Below are 12,473 nucleotides of genomic sequence, written 5' to 3'. Positions count from 1 at the left end.
AAATCCAATCGTTACCCACTTACTCAGTCCGCGACATGCGGTACTACCGCACCAGACATGTGGTACTACCGCAAGGGCCTGCGATACTACCGCGGGGCACTAGGGTACTACCGCTTGCGCGGCAGGAGCTAGACCAGCCCTGTTGCGTTGAAGTAAAGAGCGGTAGAACCGCCGGAGCGGTACTACCGCAAGGCAGGGTTTGTCTGGGCTGGGAACGCACGGACGAATAAAAATACATCAGTGGCTACTTTCGCTGAGTTTTGATCTGTGCAAAAATCTGACACAGTACTACCGCATACTTGGAGCGGTACTACCGCGTAGGGCGCAGATGTGAAAAATCACATCCACCCCTACTTCCGCTCGTGCTGCTGTGCCCGGCCCGAGGCCACGGTACTACCACGCCCGGGGAGCGGTACTACCGCAAGGGCCTGCCGTACTACCGCGTCCTCGGCCGGTACTACCGTGGGCCTCTATGGTACTACCGCTCCCATGAGCAGTACTATCGCATGTCACAGCACAACAATCACTAGGAGTCCTTCATTTTGCAGAGATACGGATAAACGATGGTTGCTCCAAAGAGGCAAAGAAAAGGTGGTGCAAAAAGAAATAAACATGTACGTGATGATTCCGCCCAAACCTTTCCAAAGCGGACCCCCTCTTAATAGTACGGCTTTCCTACGATTCAAATCCATCGAAAAGAAACGTAGAGAAAACTCCGCCTTCACTAGACTCCGAGGGGCAACGAATCATATTGTGCCTAAACATGAGATATTTGAAACGCTTAATGCATACAATTAGTCCGCAAAAGCATTGTCATCAATCACCAAAACCATATAGGGTGAAATATGCCCTTACACCCACAATATAAATGATTACAAATACATAACTTACTACTAGACTGTCATCAAATTGGGTTGAGTGTATCTGGTGCTACAATCTCCCAATGATTGCACCTAAAGGTCTTAGGTGAATGATCCTTTGCAAGTTGAAGATAGCGCCACATACGGATCCATTATGTAGCCCTCGTCATAACCTACAAAAGGTATGGAAGTTCGTTCCGTTAAAAACACGTTCATTATGGCAATTTCAGAGATTGTCCACGGTAAGAGGAAACACCTCCGTTATCCAGATTGCTCATTCGACAAACCTTTGCAACCGAGAATGGGCTGGAGAGGGTAACATCCGCTCCCGCCTCCTGGTTCTTATTAGTACTTGCAAGTTAATCAGATTGTCTTGCAACCAGCACAAACCTGCATACCAGAGCTGAGGCGGCTACAGCAAAAACCTGCACCAACACAGAGCATTTGCAACTGCTGCAGCAAGAACCACTTTCACACCGTAGGAGTCTACAGGCACAAAGTCTATATTCAACACGGTATATCACGCTTTAATCATTACAAACAAAGCAAATCTTGATTGGAAAATACTAAGGCTTAATTAGCTACTTGATCATCCAGCAACCAAAGTAGAGCAGCATATAACTCACCAGGCCTTCACAAGATTTATTGAGCTTGCCTACGCTGGTGGCCACGGTGGCGACACAGTCTCTGCCAGTTGGTTGTCAACGAACTGACCAACCAGGCGGAGCCACCAAACTCGCCACTTGGGGCTCGGAAAGAAGGTGATCAAACTCTCTCCAATAACCCTCAAGAAGGCCCCTGAGATCGCATTCTCCTTGTCCTCTTCGATGACCCCCATCTAGCGAAGCAGCACACTGGTGCAGCTCTGCATGATGCTACCAGGGATCGAGAACGTACATTATTTGTTTAACCAAATGACATTCGAAAGTAATTTTCTCCCACATGCCAGTGGGGTGCTCCTGCACTTCCAACTTTGCCTCGTCCTGCTTCATCTTCCTTCTCACAGTCTGTCTCCACCTGTTTTGAAACACCAGGATGAAATACTCATACAGCAGAAGAAAAACGAAAACAAAGCCGAAACACGGTGACAAGTACAGATTTATTTAACTAATTAAACGTCTGGCCAAAATTTTGCGGCATGGAAGAAAGAAATAAAGTACTAGTAGCAAACTAAGAGGACGAACTGAAATGACCAAATGCTACCGATTCTGGTAGAGAACTTACAATTTTTGTGTAATGTTCGCAGGCCACGTTTCCGAATGGTACATTTCCATATTGTAAAAGGAAACTGGAACAATTGGGAAGCGCCTCGATGTCAGCTTCAATAATCATTCCAATGAATTTGCCAAAGCAGCATTCTAAACCTGCCAACGGATTGTCTCTATTGCCAAAGTTGCACAAAATACAGACCTCAACTTTGCGGAGGGCAGAGAGGTGTTGGATACCGAAATTGGGAGAACCATTCAGGCAATCCATCTGATGCACACGGAACTCCAGCTCCAGGTGCTCAAGCCTTGGCATTGATCCCTCTTCAAACTCCAGTGAGGTCCCACAATAAAGGAGTTCCAAATGGAAATATTTCAAATTGCTGAACCCATGAATGAGAATTCTTCCATCGCTGCCATTGAAAGTCTTTAGTTTGAGGATAAGCAAAGTTGGTATTGACCCAAGGATCCTAACATCTTCTGGCCTCACACTGGCGACATAGATTTCTAATTCTCTAAGATTGCGGAGCAAGCTCATCCAGTTTGGAACCTTGTCAATGAAACAGTATGTTATGTGAAGCTCCTGAAGGCTGCAGGGAGTAGTCGGACACCATGAGTCCAGTGACAGTGGAAAGTAAGTTTTGACAACTAAGAAGTTCAAGCTTAGCTTGGATATATTTAGATGACGAAGGTTGCATGAAGATACTAATGTTCCCAAGTAACCGTGAAGGTCCTCAATTTGACCTGGTCCTTCCCACAATTCAAACATCCCCAGCTGTACTTTCAACCTCCACATCTTAGTTAGCTGGCTGAATTCTTCTAGTGGCTTCCCTTGTTCATAGGAGTGGACACCGAACGTCTCTAGCTCTTCCAAGCTTTGCATCTTACCAATCATTCCATCCGTAAATCTAATGTGGTAATGAACATTTAGACTGGCCAGCCATTGGAGGCTTGTAACAGCCAATGGCATTTCTAGAATTCTGGTATTTGTTATGTCCAGTGTTTCCAAATACTGCAGTTCTCCAATTTTTTGGGGGAGGAGCGTAACATTTGCAAGACTCAGATACTTCAGAAGAAGTAGCTTTTCAATATTTGCAACATGGTGCTCTTCTAACCACCAGCACTTTCCTAGGTCCAAGACACGAAGAACTGGGAAAGCCAATAAAGAAACTTGAGGGTCATGCGCATATCTAATGAGCGACCGAACATGAGAGAGGATCGGGCTTGTTGATATGGCAACCTTTTCATTACTGGTATTCCCTATAATGAGCCTGCGGACTCTGTCATATGAATTGTGTCCATGCTCTACATCACTGAATTTAGTGACAAAATTCACTTCAGCAGCTATGCATGTGATAAAATCCAGAACTATATCATGGACTTGGCATGACTCTACCTGGCCCAATGTTGCACCAACCGGTTGGATCAAGCTTCTATTAATGAGCTCGTTAAAATAACTCTCACCTATTTCATATCGACTTCGCCCTTGTTTTTCATGAATGAATCCTTCAGCGACCCACATATGTATCAAATGTTGTTTCCAGATAGTAGAATCTTCTGGAAATATACTCAAGTACAACAAACAGGCTCTCAGATGGTGAGGAAGATCAAAGTAGCTGAAAGATAATATCTTTGTCATCTTATCAGCACCAGAATCCTTTGCAAGTGCAGAACCAATAGCAGCTAACACCCTCTTCCATTCATCTTCTGCATGCTGATCAGCCAACAAACTAGACACAGTAATAATAGCCAATGGTAGGCCAGAACATTTTCTTAATATGTCATTAGAGACTTTTTCCAGATGAGGATGGCATAAATCCTCAGGACCAAATGTTCTTCTAAAAAACAACCTTTTGGAGTCATCAAACGTAAGGGGTTCCATTTTATAAACATGACCACCACCTGAAGAACAACATGATGCAACTTCAGTATTACGTGTTGTAGTAATAATTCTACTCCCATGGTTATTATTATTCAATAATACAAGCCTGATAGTTTCCCATACGTCCGCGCTCCACACATCATCAATTACAACAAAGTACCTACAAAATGATTTTAACAAATATGTATTTAAATCCTGTGAAGCTAATTAGAAATTGCATAAAGCATTAGCATTAATTAAATGCAGCTAGATATTACTTAAGACTGTCAACAGAGTGATTGCAATTTTTAAACACTGAAGGTACAATACTTTTGTCTAATACTGTGTTTTATTCGACAACACATGATAAATTGTCAAGTGTTAGAATCCTGAAATATCACAGTCAAACCTAGTACCTAAATCAAGTAGCAGTTGTGTATTTATAGGGATGTCACCTCTAATAGTAACTAAAATCTTCATGTTGACTGCATTGTAGGAAGCACTTCCACTGTTTCGTGTACAAGCTTGGGTAAAGCAGAATTCTATTAGTTACCGGTCAATTTTAGCGGATACAGAAGTTTACATTACATGTTCCCAACTATAACAATTAATTAATCTGGTAAAATGACCTGAGATTGTAGCTCTAAATATGCATGTATTTGCAAGTTACAAAGAAAGATGAGCAATTCCTCTACAAAATCTTACGGCGAAATAAGCGAAATTGAGTGATGACAGTGGAGCACTGGCGGAGCTACGTACGAACAAAACAGTGCCATGGCCCGCCCAGCATGAGCCCAAAACACTAAAGTATAAGGGTAAAATTGGTCTACAAGGGTAAAAGTTTCAGGTGGCCTTTGGCTTGGCCCGCCCAGAAAATTCATTGTAGCTCCGCCACTGCAGTGGAGGCATGCAAACTGAACCGATAGGTGCAGCAGGAGTTGGCTAAACAGATGTGAATCTGTGCCCTCCAGCGGATCTCCTTGGAACAGCAGAACGATACACAAGACGCAAACCAAACAGATCGAAATCGATGAATCAGGTTTGACGACATAAATAAATAGTAATGTCGGGAAGAATGTTAAAAGTTTTAAATGAAGAAGGATTACTAAGTTAGCGACAAAAAGTTATTGCTAAATTGCATCTTTGTTCATGACCTTTGCAACAACATATATTAAAAGTGAAGGCCCTTCTGGAAATAATATGTAGAAATCCTAGAAACAATCACATACATTATTTGTCTATTTTTCTTGGCAGTCACATGCATTATAATAGGTGAGCAGGATTACCTTTCGTTTTTAAGATGTTGCCTGAGTTTACTGATCAATTGTTGCACATCATCATCCGGTGGGCTGTCTGTGAACCCCACTCCTTGAGCAATATCTCTTAGAATCTTTCTCATATCAGGATTTCGAGAAACCGACACAAAAGCTGCACATGAAAATTGGCTTTCCAATGCATGATAGACTTGCTTTGCTAGAGTAGTCTTACCAAGACCGCCAGAACCAACAATAGACAGCACTTGAGGCTGCGTAGAAGTAGCCTCCCACTGAAACCAGTCGATGATATCGTCCTTAGGACCATCAATGCCGACAAGTTCATCAACCTCCGCGTAAAGCGCCGGCAGCCGGGGGTCAATGGCACAAGAGCTAATGCAAGGTGTTGGCCGGATAATATTATACCTCTTGTGCCTCTCGCTTGCCTCAGCCACACGGGCCTTGAGTTTACCTATCTCACTAGCAGCCTGATGGCGATGTTTGGGCTTCTTCAACATGTCAACGAACTTCTTGAGCATGGTACGCCCATCGGGCTCATGGTCGACATGAGCCACAAAGACATCAATGCAATCTTCCATGTCATAAGAAAGCTCACGGACATCATCCCGCCAAATTCTCATCGCAGGTTCGAGTTGTTCTTCATCCGCAAGCACCTCCAGTGCAGCCTTCATGCTGCGAAGCTCGTCTCCTATGAACTTGGCGTCACGGCGGACGCCTTGGAGCTTCCGGTGCTCGTCCAGCAGCAGCTTGAAGAGCTTGGACAGGAGGGGCTTCATCACCCCCGTGGAAACGGTGACAAGAGCAGCCTCCATGGGTCTCTCGCTGGCAAGCTTTCTTCTATGTGAGATTTCACAAGTGATGTGGTGGTTGCTTCAAGGTTTGTGTTTGTCTTCCAGTAAGGTCTCTGCTCCATCTAGTAAGGCACAAGCAACGCGCTTTTCAGCCCTTTTTCTGAGCAGAAATTGCGCCGAAAGCCCCTACCCAAAATATCATCTTCAGGTTTGGTGGAGCCGTACATGATTGTATTGATTCTTCCACTGACTTGACGACCGGACAGAGGAATACACATGCTGTTAGGCTTCTGATTAATGACTAAACAAAAGAACAGTGGCGCCACATCCTTGTCTTCCATTTGTGGTGGCCCAAAGATTTACTAGCAGAAAAGTCAAGCATTGGTTCCCCAGAGAAAAAATGCTCAAGGCGACACACCAATTTGATTCGATTGGATTCATCCATGCAAGTTGGGATAGCTCTCTGCGCTTTTAGGAAGCAGTGGAGCACCTTCCGGCCTACAAACGCGTCGATCCGAGTGGAGAAATTCAGTTTAATTAGGCAGAAGTGCAGCTTTTTGCGAGGAATACATACAGAGGATAAGAAAAATCGCCCACTGACCTGACCTCCCCAGGGGTCAGCAGATGTCGATCGATTGCCCGGAGGAGCCGCACGAGGGGCGACGGCTCCGGGGGTTCGCCGGGGTCTGCGATGCAGCCGCGTGCTCCCTTGTGGAAGGGTGATGGGTCTGATTGGGGTGGAAGTCGGAGATCCGGCAACGAAGCCATGGTGGGTTGGGTCTGTCAGGACCCGAGTCTCACTCTACTGAATTTAAGCACGAATTAGCGAGATTCAGACAGGAACTGGGCGAATTTAGCTAGGGTTTTCATTGTAGAAAGAAAGGGGAAAGTAGTAGCACGTCACCGACGGCTAGGATTTACATCCAATAATTCTATTACATGCCTCAAATGGATGAGATAGCTGAGTTATATAGCCACTACAGCAACCCAAAAGCAAAAGGCATAAAAAGAAGAGCACATGGCGTTGTCGGGTGATGAACAGCTTTTCCCGCGCCATCTGGACTGTTGGATGGTCGATCGACGAAGGAGAGCGATCCATTCCGGCGAACCGTTATCTTTGCTTGGTGACCCTATGATGAGAGATGAGCGGCTGTAGACTTAACTGGCACGCCGAAACAGGGGATTTTCAGAATTGGGCCTGACAATACCCCCGATTAAGCTGGAGCTTGTCCTCAAGCTTTGAATGTAGGGAAAACCTTCTGGATGAAGGCTGAGTCTTCCCAAGTAGCTTTCTCTGGAGGAAGATTTGCCCATTTCACCAACCATCTGACCACTGGAATACTTATACTACCTTGCTTCTTGGAATGAGTTTTCTCTCCAAAATCGCTTCAGGTTCAATTTGAATTGTCCCATCCGGACCCACCAGAGGAAGTTTGGAAGAGGGAACCACCTTGGGACCAATATGCCTTTTAAGCTGACTGGCATGGAATGTATCATGCAACTGACAGTCTTCAGGCGGAAGTAATTTGTATGCATGGTTTCCAATTTTGCTCAGAATCTTGAATGGTCCATAAAACTTGGAGTGTAGTTTGATGTGCCTGTGCAAACTGAGAGAAGTGTGTCTGTGAGGCTGGAGCTTAAGATAGACCATTTCTCCCACATTCAATTCTCTCTCCTTTCTGTTTCTATCAGCAAAGAATTTCATTCTACCGTGTGCTTTTAAGAGGTTCTGCTTGATCACTTCCACCGCTAGCTCTCTGTTCTGCAGTAAGTTTTCATTGTCCTCACAAATAGTGTCAGGAAGAGCTGATTCAGCTACCATTGGAGGTGGAAACCCATAAAGAGCTTGGAAAGGTGTCATCTGCAGAGATGTATGGAAGGAAGTATTGTACCACCACTCAGCTAGGGATAGCCATCCATGCCACTTCCTTGGTTGCTGAAAACACATACACCTCAAATAATTCTCTAAGCACTGGTTCACTCTCTCTGTTTGCCCATCTGTCTGTGGATGATAGCTAGTGCTCATGTGCAGCTTGATGTTAAGTGACTTGAACAACTTCTGCCACAGATTGCTTGTGAAAATCTTATCTCTGTCAGTCACAATCACTAAAGGCATTCCATGTAACTTGAATACATTGTCAGAGAAGGATCTTGCTACAGATTGCACTGTGATAGGGTGTTTCATAGCAATGAAGTGTGAGTATTTAGTGAATCTGTCAACAACCACTAAAATTAAGTTCTTGTTCTTTAAAGTGGGCAAGCCTTCTACAAAGTCCATACTGATATGAGCCCAAGAAAAATCAGGCACAAGAAGTGGTTCCAACAAGCCAGGATAAGGTGTATGTTCAGATTTGTTTAACTGACACACAGGACAGTTTTTCACAAACGTGATCACATCCTGCTTCATACCTTGCCAATGGAATACTAGTTTAACTCTGTGATACGTGGCTCTTTCACCAGAGTGTCCCCCTAGCTCAGAGTTATGAAAAGTTGCTAGTATTTCCTGCCGTAAGTTAGTAGTTTTGCCCACTACAACTTTGTTGTGAAATCTCAGTATCCCATTCTTAAAGGAGTAGGCATTGTTATTGCTTTTATCCACAGAGCATTCAGTAATTAACTCCTTGACTTTGTCATCATGCTGATAGTTGTTTACTACTTCTTTAACCCAGGTAGGAGAGGCAGCAGTAGTAAATGTTGGAAATATGCCCTAGAGGCAATAATAAAAGCATTATTATTATATTTCCTTGTTCATGATAATTGTCTTATTCATGCTATAATTGTGTTATCCGGAAATAAAAGACACCAACATGTCCCTAGCAAGCCTCTAGTTGACTAGCTCGTTGATCAACAGATAGTCATGGTTTCCTGACTATGGACATTGGATGTCATTGATAACGAGATCACATCATTAGGAGAATGATGTGATGGACAAGACCCAATCCTAAACATAGCATAAGATCGTATAGTTCGTTTGCTAGAGTTTTCCAATGTCAAGTATCTTTTCCTTAGACCATAAGATCGTGTAACTCCCGGATACCGTAGGAGTGCTTTGGGTGTGCCAAACGTCACAACGTAACTGGGTGACTATAAAGGTATACTACGGGTATCTCCGAAAGTGTCTGTTGGGTTGACACGGATCAAGACTGGGATTTGTCACTCCGTATGACGGAGAGGTATCACTGGGCCCACTCGGTAATGCATCATCATAATGAGCTCAAAGTGACCAAGTGTCTGGTCACGGGATCATGCATTACGGTACGAGTAAAGTGACTTGCCGGTAACGAGATTGAACGAGGTATTGGGATACCGACGATCGAATCTCAGGCAAGTAACATACCGATTGACAAAGGGAATTGTATACGGGGTTGCTTGAATCCTCGACATCATGGTTCATCCGATGAGATCATCGAGGAGCATGTGGGAGCCAACATGGGTATCCAGATCCCGCTGTTGGTTATTGACCGGAGAGCGATCTCGGTCATGCCTACATGTCTCCCGAACCCGTAGGGTCTACACACTTAAGGTTCGGTGACGCTAGGGTTGTAGGGATATGTATATGCAGTAAACCCGAATGTTGTTCGGAGTCCCGGATGAGATCCCAGACGTCACGAGGAGTTCCGGAATGGTCCGGAGGTAAAGAATTATATATAGGAAGTGCTATTTCGGCCATCGGGACAAGTTTCGGGGTCATCGGTATTGTACCGGGACCACCGGAAGGGTCCCGGGGGTCCACCGGGTGGGGCCACCTATCCCGGGGAGCCACATGGGCTGTAGGGGTGTGCGCCTTGGCCTGCATGGGCCAAGGGCACCAGCCCCAAGAGGCCCATGCGCCTAGGGTTAAGGAAGGGAAGAGTCCCAGAGGGGGAAGGCACCTCCGAGGTGCCTTGGGGAGGAGGGATTCCTCCCTTGGCCGCACCCCCCTAGGAGATTGGATCTCCTAGGGCCGGCGCCCCCCCTAGGCCCCCCTATATATAGTGGGGAGATGGAGGACTTCAAACCCCATGCCTTTGGTGCCTCCCTCTCCCTCTCCAACACCTCCTCCTCCTCCATAGAGCTTAGCGAAGCTCTGCCGGAGTACTGCAGCTCCATCACCACCACGCCGTCGTGCTGCTGCTGGAGCCATCTTCCTCAACCTCTCCTCCCCCCTTGTTGGATCAAGAAGGAGGAGACGTTACGCTGACCGTACGTGTGTTGAACGCGAAGGTGCCGTCCGTTCGGCGCTAGGATCTCCGGTGATTTGGATCACGTAGAGTACGCCTTCCTCATCCCCGTTCTTTGAACGCTTCCGCGCGTGATCTATAAAGGTATGTAGATGCAATCCGATCACTTGTTGCTAGATGAACTCCTAGATGGATCTTGGTGAAACCGTAGGAAAATTTTTTGTTTTCTGCAACGTTCCCCAACAGTGGCATCATGAGCTAGGTCTATGCGTAGTTCTCTTGCACGAGTAGAACACAAATTTGTTGTGGTCGTAGATGTTGTCAACTTTCTTGCCGCTACTAGTCTTATCTTGCTTCAGTGGTATTGTGGGATGAAGCGGCCCGGACCAACCTTACACGTACGCTTACGTGAGACTGGTTCCACCGACTAACATGCACTAGTTGCATAAGGTGGCTGGCGGGTGTCTGTCTCTCCCACTTTAGTTGGAGCGGATTCGATGAAAAGGGTCCTTATGAAGGATAAATAGAAGTTGACAAATCACGTTGTGGCTTTCACGTAGGTAAGAAAACGTTCTTGCTAGAACCCTATTTCAGCCACGTAAAACTTGCAACAACAATTAGAGGACGTCTAACTTGTTTTTGCAGCAAGTGCTTTGTGATATGATATGGCCAAAGTTGTGATGAATGATGAATGATATATATGTGATGTATGAGATGTTCATGCTATTGTAATAAGAATCACGACTTGCATGTCGATGAGTATGACAACCGGCAGGAGCCATAGGAGTTGTCTTTATTTTTGTATGACCTGCGTGTCATTGAGAAACGCCATGTAAATTACTTTACTTTATTGCTAAACGCGTTAGCCGTAGTAGTAGAAGTAATAGTTGGCGAGCAACTTCATGGAGACACGATGATGGAGATCATGATGATGGAGATCATGGTGTCATGCCGGTGACAAGATGATCATGGAGCCCCAAGATGGAGATCAAAGGAGCTATGTGATATTGGCCATATCATGTCACTATTATTATTTGATTGCATGTGATGTTTATCATGTTTTGCATCTTGTTTACTTAGTTTGACGGTAGTAAATAAGATGATCCCTCATAATAATTTCAAGAAAGTGTTCCCCCTAACTGTGCACCGTTGCGACAGTACGTTGTTTCGAAGCACCACGTGAAGATCGGGTGTTAGATTCTAACGTTCACATACAATGGGTGTAAGACAGATTTACACATGCAAACACTTAGGTTGACTTGACAAGCCTAGCATGTACAGACATGGCCTCGGACCACAGAAGACTGAAAGGTCGAGCATGAGTCGTATAGAAGATACGATCAACATGAAGATGTTCACCGATGTTGACTAGTCCGTCTCACGTGATGATCGGACACGGCCCAGTTAACTCGGATCATGTTATACTTAGATGACTAGAGGGATGTCTATCTAAGTGGGAGTTCATTGAATAATTCGATTAGATGAACTTAATTATCATGAACTTAGTCTAAAAATCTTTACAATATGTCTTGTAGATCAAATGGCCAACGTAGTCTTCAACTTCAACGCGTTCCTAGAGAAAACCAAGCTGAAAGACAATGGCAGCAACTACACGGACTGGGTCCGGAACCTGAGGATCATCCTCATAGCTGCCAAGAAAGATTATATCCTACAAGCACCGCTAGGTGACCCTCCCGTCCCACAGAACCAAGACGTTATGAACGCTTGGCAGAAACGTGCTGATGATTACTCCCTCGTTCAGTGCGGCATGCTTTACAGCTTAGAACCGGGGCTCCAAAAACGTTTTGAGAGACAAGGAGCATACAAGATGTTCGAAGAGCTGAAAATGGTTTTTCAAGCTCATGCCCGGGTCGAGAGATATGAAGTCTCCGACAAGTTCTTCAGCTGTAAGATGGAGGAAAATAGTTCTGTCAGTGAGCACATACTCACAATGTCTGGGTTACATAACCTCTTGACTCAGCTGGGAGTTAATCTCCCAGATGACGCGGTCATTGACAGAATCCTCCAGTCGCTTCCACCAAGCTACAAGAGCTTTGTGATGAACTTCAATATGCAGGGGATGGAAAAGACCATTCCTGAGGTATTTGCGAATAATACCACTAAGTTCAAGAAGGGCAAGGGTAAGAAAGCCTTCAAGAAGGACGGCAAGGGAGTTGCCGCACTCGGCAAGCAAGCTACCGGGAAGTAGCCAAAGAATGGACCCAAGCCCGAGACTGAGTGCTTTTATTGCAAGGGAAGTGGTCACTGGAAGCGGAACTGCCCCAAATACTTAGCGGACAAGAAGGCTGGCAAAAGGAAAGG

At 45.2% G+C, this 12,473-nt stretch overlaps 1 protein-coding gene across 4 annotated transcripts; it reads right to left on the bottom strand.

Annotated features, from left to right (window-relative positions):
- Window positions 1-693: 693 nt before the first annotated feature.
- LOC119366237 (disease resistance protein RGA5-like) lies at window positions 694-6,910 on the bottom strand. 4 transcript variants are annotated; one of them, XM_037631946.1, is made up of 6 exons: window positions 6,593-6,910; window positions 5,213-6,489; window positions 2,085-4,107; window positions 1,487-1,877; window positions 1,117-1,346; window positions 694-1,033 (listed from the first exon to the last, which is right to left on the bottom strand). In XM_037631946.1, exons 2-4 carry the CDS (start codon window positions 6,010-6,012, stop codon window positions 1,767-1,769), a joined length of 2,934 nt encoding a protein of 977 aa, XP_037487843.1. In that variant the 5' UTR covers window positions 6,013-6,489; window positions 6,593-6,910; the 3' UTR covers window positions 694-1,033; window positions 1,117-1,346; window positions 1,487-1,766. The 4 variants fall into 4 exon arrangements, with proteins under 4 accessions (XP_037487843.1, XP_037487848.1, XP_037487828.1 ...); XM_037631951.1 differs by having other exon boundaries at window positions 1,117-1,285; XM_037631931.1 differs by having other exon boundaries at window positions 1,117-1,877.
- Window positions 6,911-12,473: the final 5,563 nt, after the last annotated feature.

The sequence above is a fragment of the Triticum dicoccoides genome, chromosome 1A (assembly GCF_002162155.2).
Source record: "Triticum dicoccoides isolate Atlit2015 ecotype Zavitan chromosome 1A, WEW_v2.0, whole genome shotgun sequence".
Classification (NCBI taxonomy): Eukaryota; Viridiplantae; Streptophyta; class Magnoliopsida; order Poales; family Poaceae; genus Triticum; species Triticum dicoccoides.
Note: the sequence above shows the minus strand (reverse complement) of the source record. Positions and strands in the feature narration are given on the sequence as shown.